Source organism: Pelmatolapia mariae, linkage group LG18 (genome assembly GCF_036321145.2).
Source record: "Pelmatolapia mariae isolate MD_Pm_ZW linkage group LG18, Pm_UMD_F_2, whole genome shotgun sequence".
NCBI lineage: Eukaryota > Metazoa > Chordata > Actinopteri > Cichliformes > Cichlidae > Pelmatolapia > Pelmatolapia mariae.
Window position 1 is genome coordinate 9,196,998 of NC_086243.1, and position 18,267 is coordinate 9,215,264.

General features: G+C 43.0%; 1 protein-coding gene across 7 annotated transcripts in view; it reads right to left on the reverse strand.

The window, feature by feature from the left end:
• The window catches only part of tnk2b (tyrosine kinase, non-receptor, 2b), a 63,060-nt gene that overhangs the window by 11,943 nt on the left and 32,850 nt on the right, over positions 1 to 18,267 (reverse strand). For 4 of the 7 annotated variants that reach the window (XM_063461490.1, XM_063461488.1, XM_063461484.1 and 1 more), the window contains 7 exons: positions 9,397 to 9,574; positions 4,720 to 4,790; positions 2,218 to 2,487; positions 1,792 to 1,944; positions 1,413 to 1,576; positions 365 to 484; positions 33 to 159 (listed from right to left, as the gene is read on the reverse strand). In XM_063461490.1, the coding sequence (XP_063317560.1) occupies positions 33 to 159; positions 365 to 484; positions 1,413 to 1,576; positions 1,792 to 1,944; positions 2,218 to 2,487; positions 4,720 to 4,790; positions 9,397 to 9,559 (1,068 nt within the window). In that variant the 5' untranslated portion in view covers positions 9,560 to 9,574. Of the gene's footprint in view, positions 1 to 32; positions 160 to 364; positions 485 to 1,412; positions 1,577 to 1,791; positions 1,945 to 2,217; positions 2,488 to 4,719; positions 4,791 to 9,396; positions 9,575 to 12,747; positions 13,242 to 18,267 lie in introns of those variants that run through there. The other 3 variants (XM_063461489.1, XM_063461487.1, XM_063461486.1) reach the window with 2 other exon arrangements.

Consider the following 18,267-nt stretch of genomic DNA (forward strand, 5'->3'; position numbering starts at 1 on the left):
TTAGTTTTTGTTGATTATTTTTGTACTTTTACCTGACTACCATTAAGACCCAGCCAAGGCTCCTGACCATGTGTGAACATCTCCCAGAGGGTGACTCCAAACATCCAAGTGTCTGTTGCATGGGAGAAGGTTCTGGTCTTTAAACTCTCTGGGGCACACCTGTAACATGAAAAACAATACACTACAGTCTATAAACCAGCTGTGCACAGTCTGAGCACAAGTGTGGAGTAGGGATTTAAATGGGGTGTTTCCCTGGTGTAAGGATTTGTTTTTCTTCTTATTTTGAAAAAAATGATTTCTAAATTCTGCCTTGGCTGATAGTTTTAACAACAAAGCAACAATGAAATGAGTTCATTCCACCCACCACGCAAAGGGGACCTTGCGATGCTCCTGCATGACATAGTGCTCATGGTTGTTAGGCAGCGCCCTCATCAGGCCAAAGTCACCAATCTTCACTCTGTGAGCCGAGGCCAGCAGGATGTTCCTGCAGACAGGGTGGTGATGTTAACAATTAGCTGGAAAGCCTAAAATTAACCTTCAAGCTGGAAAACACTAAATGAACGAACTCTTCTACATGTAGAACTAATGTTCTTAATAATAACTATTTCAATAATAATTGTAGAGGAGACTTGGTCCATATGCATTTTACTGATAGGCCAAGCACAAGACTGCAGATGTAGGATCTATTGAAACTGAGCATGACTAAAAACTCATTTACAAGTAAATAAATATTTTAGTTAGATCTACTAATATGTAAAGAGAACTATTATTTCGGGTAGTTTGGGTCTGTTCAGGGACCTCCCTGTCGTTCCATGTGCAGACATGAAAGCCAGAGGCAGGAAGAGAAACAGCAAGGCGTTAGTGACAGATATGACAAGTCACTGATTAGGTCTTGTGGACAGGCTAAAGCAGCTTAAATGGTGTGCCATAACAGATAAAGAGATTTATCTGTTATGAACTTTTTGGTGTGTTAGAAAGTCAGCAGATCTTTATCTCGGAAAGCTTCCAGCGTACAGGATACAGTGCGTGCCCAGAGAGCTCAGCAAACCTTAACGCAGCAGCTGTGTGTAGTCATTACCCTTTTATTACAGCTTTAACTGGTAAAGTGACTCATTTGTACCGGCCATTAAGGTTTTTCCCCAGACCTCTACATAGTGTCAGCACTTAAGTGAAAGTGTCTAATTTGGGCAAGACCAAGAACTTGGACCACCCAGTGCTTCCAGCCAGTGACTCATTGTGCTTATGGGCCAAGTCTCCTGTTAATGGCCTGTAAATTTCTGGGTGGAGGAATAGGAGAGGCAATATAAATAATTCACCACAGCAGAAAAATTATTCCTGAATGTGAGCAATGTATTTTTTTCAGTAGTTTTTGACCCTTTTTTTTTTGCCTCTACCAAAGCTCTGCATCCTACCTCGCTGCCAGGTCCCTGTGGATGAACCTCCTCTGCTCCAGATAAGCCATGCCACAAGCCACCTGCACAGCATACTGACACAGAGTGTGGATCAACACTGGGCCTTGAGGACGAACGCAGCGCAAACGCTCCAGCAGTGAACCGAGAGGTGCCAGTTCAGTCACCTACAGCATGCAGGTGAAAAAGAGAAATAGAGCATGGGTGAAAAGAACGGACAAACTCAAAGCTTCTTTTGTCCTTTCACATTTGCATATGTGGCAAGTATACACAGAGAATATCGGCCCCGAGTTAAAGCAGCTACCGTAAACGGTTATGTGCACTCGCATTTATCTGTCTGTATATTTCTCCCTGTGCGTGTGCATTTCTGTGTGTCCACTACCATCTTCATTGGGTGTGTGAGCACCACACCGTAGAGGCGGATCAGGTTTTGATGGTCCAGCGAGTGCATGACGTTGACCTCGCAGACGAAATCCTCCAGAGCGTCGGGCTGGCTGAGCACATCTGTCTTCAGACACTTCACGGCCACGTTCAGCTAAAAAATTGATGAGTTCAAACATCAGATTCTGCTTCTCCTCATACTCAAAGTGTCCAAAAAGTTCTCATAAAAATCCCATTAAAAAACAAAAGAAAAAAAAACATTCATGCACCTGCTTTTATCTGTTACTAGACAAGATGCAAACAAGCAACATGTTTCATGCAAAAGAACTGTGTGAGCACACTCCAGTTATTTCATATTTCCAACATGTTTTTGTTTTGTTTTGTTTTTTAAATTGTGGATAAATTTTATAACAATATGCCTCCTCACCACCTTCCCCGCAGGTGTCAACCACTCTCCCCTCTTCACCACGCCAAATGAGCCGTCGCCCAGCTTCTCAAACAGCGTCAAGTCCTTCTCTGGGATGAGGCAGGTCAGACCCTGCTGCTGCCCGTCGAGGAGAGCGCCACCACTGGGCTGCGTGGCTAGGACTTCCTCCCCGACGCCCAGAGGTGGTGTGGGAGACAGCTTACGAAACGAGGAAGCCGGTTGACCCTGCTGGGGTATGTCTCCTCCATCTGGACGTTTACCACTAAAAACCTGGAGAGAAACAGACAAAAATGAAGAAGTGTGAAAGCAGAGAGAGGAGCACTAGAACATAAAAATATGAGCATAATTTTACATTTTGCATAAACAGCAACATTCTACATCCTGGTTCCCCCTTTTTCTATTTCTGTATAATGTGTGTAATGTGTGCAACATGAGGAGCAGGTGGTTGGAAAGCATACTCATGCTATGGTGAGAGTCTGACAAGCAGTCTCAAAACCATTACTGCAACTTCTTGTGTGTACAGCGAGGTCTTTTAATGGCTTAAATTCTAAAAATGAAGCTTACACATAAAGGAAACATCATGCAGTTTGTGGAAAAAGTAAATAAAATTCCATGCACACACACAAAATACTTAGAAATTTCCTGCCTCTTGGCTTAAGTACTAACAACACAGCAGGAATAACTTAGCTGTTAGGAAGTACTCATTAAGAAGCACTATTAGATTAAGTGACCTGAATGGCTCTGTGTGCTTATGTTTGTATGCCTGCATTTGTGTGTGTGTGTGTCCATGTGTGTTAATGATTCATTCCCAGTCTCCTAAATCCGAACCCATAAAAATATGTGTGCCGTTTGGCGCCACCAAGGGAAATCTTTGTTTAGAGGACTTGAATTAGACTGTTTACCAAAATAGGAGTTCACAGAAACTGGTGGTGATATTAGCTAGCAGGGATGAAATCAAGCCGATAACATGTCAGATAAAACACTAGAACAGCCTCTCCTACGGTGGTAACACAAATACTACATTACATATCAAATCAGTGATTTCGGATTCACTTAAAAACATCTCTTATTGGCTCATGAACATAAGGTCAGTACTCAGAAATTATGTCATCAGTAAAAAAGAGGTGTCAATGAATATCTAGTGCCAAACATATTTGACTGGCTGGATATAAACAGTAGCAAGCAGTATGTGGTTTCACATTCACACTGGACCAGACATGACATAATGCTGCAGACCTTTTTTGAAAGACACCACCTCTGTGTGGTAACGGTGTGGTTAGTTCGTTTCAAATAGAGGGCTGGATATTTAAATAATTCTGACTATGGCGTGCACACACAGACCCATAAACACACACACACACAGTCACACACGAGTGGAGTCATAAGAGTCGGTGACACACAGATTCGGCTCAAGCTGCATTCACAAAATGCTGTCTTATTAAATTCCCCTTAAAGAGACAGAGCCTTTTTGCTTTAAGTTACTTCTTCACTTTCCTTTAATAAAAGAGTCAAAGGGTAATTAAAAGACACAAAAACTGCGAGGTATGTAATACACATGCTGATGCAAATACTCAAAGGAATTAACCGTCGAGAAGGAATACTGAGGAGAAGCCGTCACAGTTGTGTAGGTGCGCATGTGTTGGATGAGTGTAGCCATGGTTCTCACAGGACGGTGTTTGCCATCTATAATTACACCTGTCTGCTTCCGCCTCTGGCACTATCCTCAGATAGAGTAATCTGCTTCCTCAGCCGGCTGTGACAGGATGTGTGTGTGTGTGTGTGTGTGTCCCACTATCTTTATGAGAACTACTTTGAGTTTGGGAGCCTTACACTGAGGACATTTTGGAAAATGAGGTCTTTTTAGCTGGTCCTTGCTTAAAAGGGCCTTTTTATGGGCCAGCACTTAAGTTTAAGGTTAGGATTAGGTTTAGGTTAGGCTAAGGCAGTTAAGCTGGCATGGTTCAGTTTAGGGTTAGGAGCTAGGGAATGCAATGTCAATGAATGTCCTAGCAAAAATAGCCTTGCAAATGTGTGTATGTTTATATCTGAATATGGACTCACTGGCCCTGCTCGTGTGTCCTCTGGAGAAAAATTACTCTTTATATAAAAAATAAAAAACTCTCGTTTAATCATCGCAGGCCTAAAAAAAAAAAAATGTGCTAATTGATTCAGTAAAGGAAAGTTTCTCTTAGCGACACCTCACCACAATCATGAATGTTTGTGGTCGATTTAAAACCTCTGCACTACTAACAGGCAGTATTAAGTTAAAGGCTGCTTTTAAGCACATACCACTATGTTAACATCTTTCCCTCAGATTACAACGTACTGATGCCAGAATTCATTCAGGGGGTGCTGATCATATCTGCGCAGAAGGCGCAGGTTACTGTGGTCATGTATCTACACTGTTACACCCAGACGGATTCCACAGTGGCGACATCCTGCCAAATATACCGTGCACCATACTGAGTTCTGATGTGCGCTGTGCTCGTCTATGTCTGTCACCTTGCTCATCCAGGACTTGCGCTTGCACATGGCTTTCCTCCTTTTCACGGCCTCCCACAGCCTTCTCTGCCCTGCGGTCAAGAAGAAACAAAAAGAGGCAATAGGTCAGTGGCAAGTCATTGAAATGAGGACTGCAACTGCTTAAGGATCCATCAGGAGGAATCTGAGCGAAAGAAGGGTATACCATGATGAATTTTAACACATTTACCACAACAGGAAGAAAACCAAACACCAAGCTTTGATATGAAATGAGACAAAGAGCAAAAAGCAAAGGGAAGGAGGAAGAAGAAAAGATATTAAAACCCCAGAGAGCAGTGAGCTGTGCAGTGGAGAGACATGTGAGGGAATATATGAGCATGCGAAGTGGGTGTAATTAGTCTTAAGCGGCTGTGAAGCACAGGCCCTGAGGGCTTCAGTAACTGGATTTAGAACAATTCTGCTGTGATCCACTTTATACACACCGCACACAAAAGATCTGACACTTTAATATCCAATCTCAATGTACATAAATACAAATTGTGACTTTGTAATGACATTAAGTGCATTAGTGTCGCAGGATTTGTTCAAGCAACATCAAGGGTGAGCCAAATGACACAGTGCCATTACTGAACACAAGAGTCATACTTAAGGCTATATATAGATGCATAAAGAGAATAAAAGTAATCATAAATAAAAAAATTGCTCATTAAGCTATGAAAGGCCAGTACTGCTTTATTACGAAATAAAACACATGAGCAGAGAAGATAGTAAATGATGATTTTATGAAGTCATAGTTTGGAATCAGAAATTCTGTGTCTCGTGCTCATTTCCAGTCTTTAAAGAGTTGATAAAAACAAGCCACTAAACAACAGCCATGGTTTCAGATATCTAGCTACACTAAACCATTGCTCTGAGCTAAAAGCTAAAATCTACTTCTACAGTCTACAGCCTGGTAACAAAGGCAGTGCCAACATCAATATTTTAAGACTTATAATGTATGTTAAATATATTCAGCATCTGAATTTAGCATGAAAGAGTTACAACATTTGCTAATTAGCACTAAAACTAAAAGTCAAACTGAAGCTGATGGGGATGTAGTTCATTTTTAGGTCACAAATTATTGAACAAAGAGCACAGAAGATAAACCGTAGGATTTTTCCTCTGAATAAGGAACATTTATACTAAGTATCTAACACTGGAAGCCACTAGTAGGACTACAAATTTAAACACACAAGAGAGACATGCCAAATGAACATCTGGATGGCGCCAACCAAGATGGCGCCGAGTATGGCAGCCTCGTCGCGAGCTCCCCCAAGCAACAGCTGTTTTTTGTGTTTAATTTTACTTTTTCTTTATTTTTTCACGAGTAGCACATGTCTCCTTGTGTACGACCGACAAACCTTACTGGACATAAAAGATGGACTTTCTCATCACTTTCCGGAGTTCAAGTTTTGCAACACGGACCCTCCGTTTGCAGACCCCCCATTCATCTCACCTGAGACGCCTTTGTTCTGGGCCCGTGGAGGCCGCAAACGCCGACGCAGAGGGAGAAGATCTGGCGTTCTGGTTCGACTGAGACGGCGCACTAACAGACCACCGTTACCCAGTTTATTACTGGCTAATGTGCAGTCTCTGGAGAACAAGCTGTGCGAGCTTCGGGCACGGATCTCATTCCAGCGAGAGATGCGGGACTGCTGCGTGATCTGCCTCACAGAAACCTGGCTATCGGACAAGGTACCGGACTCCGCAATACAACTACCGGGGTTCTCTGTGCACCGCGCGGACAGGTCACAGGAGCTTACTGGGAAAAGCAGAGGCGGTGGTGTATGTTTCATGATCAACAACAGCTGGTGTGATTATGCGAACGTGCACCCGGTCAAATCTTTCTGCTCACCGGACCTGGAGTACCTGATGATTAAGTGCCGGCCATTCTGGCTACCGAGGGAATTCACAGCAGTGATTATTACGGCGGTTTACATTCCCCCACAAGCCGACACTGACCGAGCACTCAGGGAACTGTACAGCGCGATCAGCAGTGAGGAAACCGCACACCCAGAGGCGGCGTTTATCACGACCGGGGACTTTAATAAGGGTAACCTGAAGAAAGTCTCACAAAAACTCCACCAACACATCCATTTCAGCACTCGTGGAGACCGGCTTCTTGACCACTGCTACACCTCTTTCCGGGATGCATACAAAGCCCTCCCCCGCGCCCCATTCGGCCAATCAGATCACCGCTCCATCCTGCTCCTGCCCGCCTACAGGCAGAAGCTGAAACAGGAAGCTCCAACCCTGAGGGCGGTGCACCGGTGGTCGGACCAATCGGAGTCTACGCTGCGGGACTGTTTTGATCACGCGGACTGGGAAATGTTTCACGTGGCTGCTAAAGACATTGATGAGTACACAGACTCAGTCTGCGGATTCATCAGAAAATGCGTGGAAGATGTCGTCCCATCCAGAACAGTTAAATCCTTCCCAAATCAAAAACCCTGGATTAACAGAGATGTTCGCACAGCACTGGCGGCACGGAGCACCGCTTTTGCCTCCGCGAACACATCGGACTACAAACACGCACATTACCAACTCCGGAAGACGATCAAAGCAGCCAAACGTGAGTACAGGGACAAGGTGGAGCAACAGTTTGACAACCCTCGGAGTATGTGGCAGGGACTAAACACGATCACAGACTTTAGAGGGAAAACCACCACACCGCAGACCACGGCCTCTCTGTGTGAGGATCTAAACGTTTTCTACGCTAGATTCGACACAGCGAACACCACGAGACCGGACAGTGTGCGCACCGCGGATGACGTCAGTGCGCACACTGTGTCTGAGGAGGATGTGCGGAAGTGCTTCAGGAGGGTGAACGCACGCAAAGCTACTGGTCCGGACGGGATTCCCGGCCGCGTCCTCAAGTCATGCGCGGCTCAGCTGGCTGGAGTGTTTACACACATCTTCAACCTTTCCCTCTCCCTGTCTGTAGTCCCAGCCTGCTTCAAAATGGCCACCATCGTCCCTGTACCCAAATCCTCCACCATCTCCTCATTGAACGACTGGCGACCCGTAGCCCTGACCCCCATCGTGAGCAAATGCTTCGAGAAGCTGGTCAGGGACTTCGTTTGCTCTGCACTACCCGACTCACTGGACCCTCTACAGTTCGCATACCGCCACAACAGGTCCACTGATGATGCCATAGCCCTGACACTCCATGCTGCCCTGTCACACCTGGAGAAGAGAGACACGTATGTGAGAATGCTGTTTGTAGATTACAGCTCAGCATTCAACACCATCGTTCCCTCGAAGCTGGACAGGAAACTGCAGGATCTAGGACTGAGCAGCTCCCTCTGCAGCTGGATCCTTAACTTCCTGTCTGACAGACGCCAAGTGGTCAGACTGGGCAGCACCACCTCATCCCCCATCACACTGAACACTGGTGCTCCACAGGGGTGTGTACTGAGCCCTCTCCTGTACTCACTCTACACCTACGACTGCACGGCCACTAGAAACTCCAACATCATTGTGAAGTTTGCGGACGACACTACAGTGGTGGGTCTTATTACCAACGGTGATGAGACGGCCTACAGGGAGGAGGTCAGCGCCCTGACCCACTGGTGTCAAGACAACCATCTCACCCTCAACGTCGCAAAGACAAAGGAGTTGATAGTGGACTTCCGGAGGTGCAGAGGAGTACACACCCCCATCACCATCAACGGCGCTGCTGTGGAGAGAGTGAGCAGCTTCCGCTTCCTTGGTGTACATCTGGCTGAGGATCTTACGTGGTCAGTACACATAAACAAAACAGTGAAGAAGGCGCAGCAGCGCCTCTTCTTTCTCAGGAGACTGAAGAGATTCGGCATGAGCCCCCGCATCCTCAGGACCTTCTATCGCTGTGCCATTGAGAGCATCCTCACTGGATGCTTCACCACCTGGTACGGCAACAGCACCGCTCACAACCGCAAAGCTCTCCAGAGAGTAGTGCGGTGTGCTGAACGGATAATTGGAGGTGAGCTTCCCTCCCTCCAAGACATCTACAGGAAGCGGTGCCTGAGGAAAGCGGAGAGGATCATCAAGGACTCCAGTCACCCCAGCCATAAACTGTTCAGACTACTTCCATCAGGAAGGAGGTTCTGCAGCATCCGGTCCCGTACCAGCAGACTGAGAGACAGCTTTTTCCATCAGGCCATCAGACTGCTGAACACGTCATAGACACCTCACCCTCACTACTGGAACTTCAACATTATGCACTCCATACTGTATATAAATACCACTGTTTTGCACATACCAACCTCTGTATATTTTATATATCTTATTTTATTGTTTACTTTATTTCATTTGTAAAACATGTATATACATACTATATACACACTCAAACACACACACGTAGAAAAACATATTTAGTACACACATTCAGTAATGTATATACCTTTACATATTGTACATATATTTATTACTTTTTAGATTAGCCATTTTTATATTTTGCTTGTTTTACGTTATTGTATTTTGCACAACTCTGTTGCTTGTGAAGCTCGCACACAAGAATTTCACTCACATGTACTGTACCAGTGTACCTGCACATGTGATGTGACAATAAAAGTGATTTGATTTGATTTGATTTGATTCTTTGGCACAACAAAACTGCGGTTCTCTCATTTACTCACTGACAAAAACACACACATACACGCAGGTACTGTGTCTCACCAGGTCGACCCATGCCGATTTTCTCCAGGTCTTCATTCTTGACGTAGTCAAAGTGCGACAGCCGTGTGACGTTAAGGTCATCTCGGATCCGTAAGAAGTACTGCTGCAGCTGCACTTCCATCAGCAGTTCCAGCAACCATTCCGTCCCTTCCTCACATTGCATGCTGCTGCCCAGTTTCTGATAAAATACAAAGACACACACAGAGGAGTTAAGCCCATTCAATAGTCATTCAACACCTTTCCCAATGCATGCTCCAAAATCCGTAAAATACACTTAAAAAGGAAGTCAGCCAGCAACAAACAGAGAAAGAGAGGAAACTGAGCTCGGAGCCAGTTCCCTCTTAACTAAATCATTAACAGCCTATTGCTTATAAAAATCAAGTCACAAACTCAAGATCAAGGGGGCTAAAGCGGCAAACGTACTGTAGCATAAGCTACTTATCAAAGGATAAAAACAATGAAAACAGTCATTTTCACTGCAATTTGATGTCACTGTGGGGTCAACAAACCACTTAGTCTTTAATTAACTGAAGCTCAAAACAAAGAAAGTTGTTTTTGGCTGACTTGCTGTAGACTGCTCAGACATGAATGTGCCAAAAAAAAACAAAAAACAAGAAGAGCGATACAAGAAATATATTATGCAAAACTGATGTCCAAACATGTCAGTGAAAAACCAGACATGGCCCCGAAACGGTTTCACCGCAATTCCTCACACAACACCGAGTCAGCCCATCAATCTTTAACGTAAAAACAAAAATCATCCATTTAACGTAACCAGAAACCTAAATCTTGATGGGCTTCTTCACAAGTTCAATTCAAGACAGTAAACAGCTTTGCTGGAGAACAGCTACACCTGCTGAGAACTTTAAGGAAGTAAACTTGTAAACCAAGCTTAACAACACATGGAAAAGAGAAACATTCCTAATCCGCACATAAAGGCAGACAAAATTTTACGATGGGTGCTCTGGCTGGAGGGGTCACTCCACTGATTAGTATTTAGACTCGGCGAATGAGGAACTTCCTGTGCTGGCAAAGGCGAGGTTACGAGGTCCAGAGAAGAGTGTCACAAAGGTCACTGCTTCCTTGCTCGCTGCCATTTAAACTTCCTGAGGGACTTGGTTAGAGGCCATTTCCTATTATTTAATGACTCTGGCCTGAGAAGCTCAAGATCACACACACACACACATACTTCTAATGGTGGGCAATAAAATAAAGCCTGTATGTGACCAATCCCTAAATCTATCCCTAAATCTACTATGTCTTTTCAGAGTGAGCTGTTCTGTATTTTACAGGAATTTTAGATGTGAGGTCTGACTGAGGTCAATTTCCTGGGAGGGCTCAGTCCCCAATGGTTATGGCAGATGTTTGTATCCTGATACAGATTCATTCCTATAACCATAAAAATGGGTCAGCTGTCTTTTTGAAATCACAAGAGTCCAATTATTTTTGTAAAAAAGTCCCACTGTCGGAACATTCTTTGAAGTTATCTTTGAAATCCTCCTCTTTGTTGAAAACAAGAAGTAAAACGGTACAACCAGACAATTAACTACCTACACTGGTAAGCCAGGAAACATTCTTGCGTGATCCAGTGACAGTAGTGCCTGTGGTTTTAGGATTAACTAGAGCTGCTGTCATTTGAATCCATCTCCATATTTTGCATTTTGCTACATCATGCCTGACTCTTATCCTGAGAAAGATGATCCAACGGCCCTTTTGGCTGGTCCACTGCGGGTTAAGCTGTGCCAGTGGCAGAAGTGCTATTAAGAGTCTGACGCAAAAGTTTTCCCAAACAAGAAACAAATGATTTTTCATTTAATCCTTTCATTTTTCCATGAAAACAAGCCCAACTCATCCTTTACAATCTTCCCCAGCAGCAGTCAACACTGAAGAAAGAATGCTATTTCTCTGGACGGTGCCAAAGACGCAAGTCAGCTTTCTCTTGGGCCTCATTTCATGGCAGCGTCATTTGAGGCATGAGGGGTCAAAATCAAGGAGCTTCTACTTCTCGGCCCACTAGCAACCAAATTATAAACCCATTAAGGCATGTTGGGTTTGTTTTTTCCTGAGACACGTTCATAGAAATAAGCTTTGGTACAATTAATATAGGTAGTTAGGAAAGAGCTTTATACAGGGTGTATCAAAAAGAATCATCTGACTTTTAAGTGCTTTAAATCCGCAGCTGTTTACTGGTAACAGTCGAAACATGTACTGGTAGAAAGCGAGGATTTAAAAGATTCATGTGGTTGTTGGGACGAGTTATCGTATTGATGTGTGCCATGTATCTGGTTGGGGACACACTGAGCACGTGTAAACGATGCAAGTTTTGTATGTAAAACTTCACATGCATTTTAGGATTTACCGCATGCTTCTATGCCCATTACTTTGAAACATATAGCCTTTTGAATTAAGGTGATTCTTTTTGATACACCCTGAATCTTCACCAGCTGAGATCATCAAATTATACTTTCTCCAAACAAAACAGGGTCCTTCCTTTATTTAGTTTATGTAAAACATCATCAGGGGCTTAACTTCTCCTAAAGTAGGAAGTAGAAAATGTACATTTTGAAGATGTGAGGTTAAACTTGAAAGAAATGCTGCATCTCAACCGTTAGAAATGACTTCCGTTAAGACTCTGAAGAATCCAACCAGGGCTAGAAATCCAGAACTAACTAGTGATCTATATACTTTCCTTCATTTCACCATATTTTAAAGAAGCATCATGAAATGCTGACAGATTAAGAAGCTAAGCCTGTTTGCACTAAACTGTCCAAGCTTAGCGTTTACTTCAAAAAATATTGAAAACAACCAAACAGGGAGGAAAACAAAGAAATAAATGAGGGATGCAGGAATTTAGATGCAGAGAAACAACATGGTGTCATTGCTGAGAAATGCTTTTGGCCTGAACGAATTCCTCAAGGTGGTGCTGATATTCACACAGGCGCATGTACACGTACACAGAGACACACACACACCAGACACACACACACACACACACACACACAAACCTACACCTTCTGGCCAAAATCATGTCCTGTGTTAAATCGGTTCTGCTCTCACATCCTGCTGCAATAACAACCATCCCAGGGGAGAGCCTCAGACCAGCTGGAGAGTCCACACACACACACACACACACACACACACACACACACACACACACACACACACACACACACACATACACGCAGAGTTACAGACAACTGACCTCCACTATACCATATTCATGATTCATGTATTCTAACAACTAATTAAACCACATGACTCTGACTATAGTTACAAGTATCCATGTCATGCTAAAGAAGATATCCCCTCAGTGGAATATGGAGAGTAGACAATCCAGCAGAGCAGACTTACTCGATATACGTGAAAGCGTGCCAGGAAGGGGAATGTCTTTTTCAGCTTGTCAAAGCGTCGCATCCTGAATTCCTTCGTCTGGGATGAATGTAGGTGCAAATAAAGTGCATACACGTTTAAATGGCCCGTGGTTGTTGCTTGTCCTTTAAATCATTACCAGAGCCACAGCACCCCTGGTTTGAGTCTCTGAGGGAATTCTAAGAAGCGCACACACTTTTTGGATCCGGACCCAAACCTATGAACCCGAGAAGGGGAAGAAAAACTTCCTGAAACCCTGCACGCAAATCTACAGCATTCCATGGCGGGGCAATCCTCCTCTAAGCCCCTTCTACTGCTTCAGCTCCCCACAAGAAGTCAAAGAGGCATTTATGTAGCACTTAAGAATGCAGAAGAGAACTCAAACTGGCTTGTAATATTAGGAAAGAACGCTGGAGAGCGAATGGAAGCTGCTGCTTCTAGCAGAGAAAGCCTCCCAGCTCTGCCCTCTGCCCAAGTCCAGCCATGTGCCCTCCTCAGACAGCAATGAGCCAGTCATCCAAACTTGCAGAACTTCACAAATAAGTCACTCCTTCTTCCTCCCTTCCTTTCACTGCCTCTGTCTCTCTCTCCCTCTCTCTCTCCCCCCGTCTCGCTCTCTCTGCTTTGCCTGTGCATATACTGTCTGTTTGCTTTTCGATCCCTCCATCGCGCATGGGACTAAAAATAGGAGCGTCTTCTGCCCGATTCAATCCCCTCGGCAGCACAAACAGACGAGCCAGAGTCGGCGTCTCCGGCTTCACTTTTTAGGCTTTAAAAACATGCACGTCTGCCTGCGGGGGGAGGGAAGGGGGCCAGTCTGCATTTGTTTACAGGTAGCATATGTGCTTGAGCTTCATGTTGACTGCTTATAATTCTCACTTCTGCATCAGCCAAATTTTCTCTACCCCTTTATCCTGCCCCCTCCTGCAACTCCACTCCTCACCCTATCTGTCCTGACCCCCGAAACCCCCACCCACCCCCCACCCTCCTCCTCCTGCCGTCCGTGCAGTGCAGAGCAGAGCGTGGTGCAGAGGACAGAGGCTTCATGGTATTCAGCCCGGAGGAGCATTTGATCCAGGGCCAAAGGGTCACATTCAACTGCAGGAGGGGGAGCTTGTTTCCTGTGATGCAACCTCCCAAAGAGACACACACACACACACCCACACACACCAAGCGCTCTTTCAGCTTCTCCCTCTGTTGCCTTGCAGAATTTCCCAACCTGCTTAGTGTAATATTTTCTCAACTGAAATGTATTGTTGAATGGCAATCAATATCTCTATGATTTACGAGTACATTTTCCTACTATATATTTTTTCAAGTTTCATTTTACATCTATTTGTTATGATCTTTAATCACTTATAACCAGCGCATTGTGTAAGAGTATCTGCTTAACAAACCCAGAAGCATACTTCAAGCACCAATCATTAACCACCAGGATCATTCAGACAATGAAATAGTGTATGAATAATTTCTGAGGTATGAACCACACAATGTGCAAAACAGGTTTACAGATATCTGTTAGTGAATGACTAATAGTTTACAGTAATAGTGAAGAAAAAACTCACATGATTTTAATTATGATTACATAAGACCTGCTCAGGTCACTTAACCGCGATAAACTCGCATACTCCTTTTCTGTCACTGTGACGTCTTTTTTGCGCTGACTAAAACTCCAGCCATCACCCTTCTCCTCCCTATCCTTCACTCCTTCATTAATCCCTTCTCTTTCACTCCCATGCCTCCTTCTGTCCCTCTTTATCCCTGAGGATCTGGCCAAACTCTTGCATTTTCTTCTTTATTTGGTACTGCCTTTTATTTCCTGCCTCTAATCCTCTAAAAATGTTATCTCTCTTCCACTACGCTGACTATAAACAAACCCGTAACGGCTGTTTTTCAGACCAATGGTGGCAATAAGCCACATCTGCCTCCGCGGGCAGATATTATTAAACTTTTGCCTTTCTGATTTCACCACTCCTCCTCCCCCTTCTTTCGCTCGCTGTGCTGTTTTTCATAAGTCTACCCCATCAATCCACACTTTGACTTAGCTGTTCCCTTTTCACTAGATTTTGTTTTTTATAATGCTCCCTCTGTCTCACTCTCTCTTCCATTTACTCCCACACACTTCTGCTTTGAATTAGGAAGTTTTGTGTTTACTAGTCTAAGGGTGGACAGAAGGTGAGCAGGCAGAGGTGTTATGGGGTGGAAATAAAAACTACAAATGGCGTTTGATCATGAAGTATTGGAGTTTAATCAGAGACGGGAAAACAGGCATTTGTCAGAGGCGGGTGATGCTGTGCAGCGTGAGTTTGCATACCAATTTATTTGTGTAGTTTGTGTACTTTAATCAGCTGTCTAAACGGCAGACTTTATTTGAATGTTTTGATTTTTAAAAATTATTATTTTTAACTGTAATGTGTAAGTGAACAAATTGTCTCACTTTAGAGTGACGTTATAATAGATTCAATGAAGTCAGCCAAGCAAAGGCAGGCGGCCATACTGTCATCAACACAGGGAACAGTGTGCTAGCTGATGATATCCACATTGGAGTTACTTTACTGTGCCCCTTGCCCACATGGAGAGGGATCCGAATGACATCAGCCAAAACTTTAAGAGAACATGGCCTTCTGTATCCTGCTGGAAATTCGGATGTAACGTGATGTGTAATTAAATAAATCCACACAGGTAAACCTCACACAGGTGGAAAGTTGCAGCTCATGGTCATCACCTTAACACAAGCCGACTGAGGATACCAAACTTTTTTATATAAGTAGAACAGCCAAATCCCAATGCCTTCCGTTTGGATTTCTTAGTTTACAGAGTCTCTATTGCTTTTGTTTGACAGCATTGCATTAAAGTATATTATAGTTACTATATGAGTCAAGCATCCAGAATCATAAGGATCACATAGACCAATTAATATCATAACTACCTCCCTAGACTATTTAGATTTTTGCATCAGCCAGCAGATGCCAATATAGAATTGGTCACAGTAAAGTTAGCCTCAGTGATATGATAAATAAGGAAGTAATGTTTGCTTTGGAGCACTTATGTAACTCACAAGACTGTGAAACAGATGCTATGAAATAGCCCACATTCCTGGAAATCAGCAGCAGGACAAAGAAGGACATTACTAACATAACTGGATTTTTAAAAAATGTTGTCCATTAATTCATCAGAAGAAACATCACTGAACAATTATCAGTTCCTTGTGTGTATGTGTGTGTGTGTGTGTGTGTGTGTGTGTGTGTGTGTGTTGGATTGATTAATCAACATGATTCAACAGTAATGAAGGTGAACAAAGCAATAGCTTTAAACCACTTCAAACAGAACTCATTATTAATTACATTTTTTTTAATTAAAGAAATTAAAAAAAAAATAAAGAGATAGGCTGGGATAAAAAGAAGAGGAAATATGGCGACACCAGTGTGGCAGTTTAGTGAAACTGGAAGCTGTGTGTGTGATAATGCAGCGTTTGTGTAGAGTACCATCATATATCCAAGTTCAGCTGATGTTTTGTTAGAAATCAGTAGAAGGAATGTGTCAGAGAGCCGTCAGCTGCCTCCCGACTAAGGAGATTAGAGCAATACGATTAACATAAGTCAATATGTATTGTTGCCATATGAACACTAGGGGGCACCAAATCTTAATATGAGGGGTTTTCATTGCTCTGTGTGTGACAAGCATTTGTTTTTCCACTCTAAAAAGACTTTGGGGTTACACAGGTCACACAAACTTTTATCAGTTGCCATTCTGGTTATGTGGGGCCAGTTTATGACCAGTGGCAACAAAATCCAACTAAAGTCCTCAGAGAAAAACAGTCCATTTTACCATGCCTCGAGGTGTCTTGACAACTAGTGGCTGGTGATTAAGACAAAAAATTATTATCAATTTTTTTATTGCTTGCTGAAATAACGAGAAAAGTCTCGTCCTAATAAGTTCAAGAGTTAATTAGGATTCAAATGCTGAAAGTGAAGAAAATTTTGATTCAAAATTGTAAATATCTTGAAATTTCCAGTTAACAAACTGAAATCTCAGTTTGGATGAATTGGATGAAAACTATGGTCATTTTTTAAATCAGAACCAGATAACATTTAAAACCAGGGCTCTATCTGGCATTACCGTGTAGTTACAGTAAGTCACAATATGACTATATTGATGGCAATTGTGTTAAACAATACCAATATTTAGTGACTTAAACATGTGATATTTTGATATATTGGCCAGTATTTTTTTCCTTCATAAAAACAAAACAAACAGATTTCCATAACACTTATTTTGTGTAGTTGCTTACTCATTTACACTGCTCAGATCAACTGGTTGGTTGGGCGTCCATACATGCGTGGTGCCATAGCGAAGTTGCAGAGTGCCCTCTGGTGAACAATCTATGCAACATCAACACTCATCAGATGGTTTTTCTCCCATCTCTTCTTTATCTTTTTTAATTTTCATTCATCAGTTGATAGAAAAGTAGTTGCTGATAGTTTAGTAAACACATAATTTCAGTTGATAATTGGTTGATTTTCTTGATTTTCTTTTCTTTTTCTCAGTTTTCACTGTCTGTTTGGTTTGACTGAGGTTTGGTTTACGCCCTAGTTCGGTTCAAAATACACCACTGTGCAATGTTCATGGTAATAAAGCTAAAGTAGAAAGCTAAAGTAAGCTAAATAAACTTTTACATGCCGTCTTTTTCCACACAAGTTCTACATATATCACATCACAATAACCTGATCACCTGTGGTGACGACCCTGGAGGAAGCTCATGTCTGATTTTCTAGGAACAACACTAGCATGGCCACATCAAATTGCACCAAACCAGAATACAAAAGGAAATACGATATGCAGGAAATATGAATGTATAAGCCCGCAGCTCAGGTGCTGATTTGCACAGCAACTCATTTGCGGATAGGCTAAATGTGACCCGTTTATCAAGATCAATGAAATTTATTCAATTAGATAAAACTGTTTGGATTTTTTTTTAACAGATTTACTGCTACTAGCCTTACATTAAGACTGCTAACTGACCTCGCATGCATGCACAAAGGAGTCTGACTGAGTGGCTTTACAAAAGGACACTAATACTATAAAGCCCAAGTTAAATGTTTGACCGTGAAGATTACATTATCATGACCAGACATCAGATTAGGACCTTTCTAGCTAATAAGATTATGAAGAACAAAAGGCTGCGAGCTCTATTATGTTACAGTACTGAAACACACATGCACATACACGCACACACACATTCTCGTGTTGATATCTTAGTGAGGACATCTAGTTGACATAATGTTTCTCTAGCCGCTTACCCTAACCCTAACCATCAAAAATGTTTGCCTAACACTAGCCTCCACCCAACCATAACCTAATTGTAACTGTGACACTAAAACTACATTTTGAGTCTTAAAAATGCCATCAAACTTGTGAGGACAGGCACTTTTGTGCTGACTAGTGGCTGTTGGTCCCCACACAGATGTCTAAACGGGTACACACACACAGACACACACACTT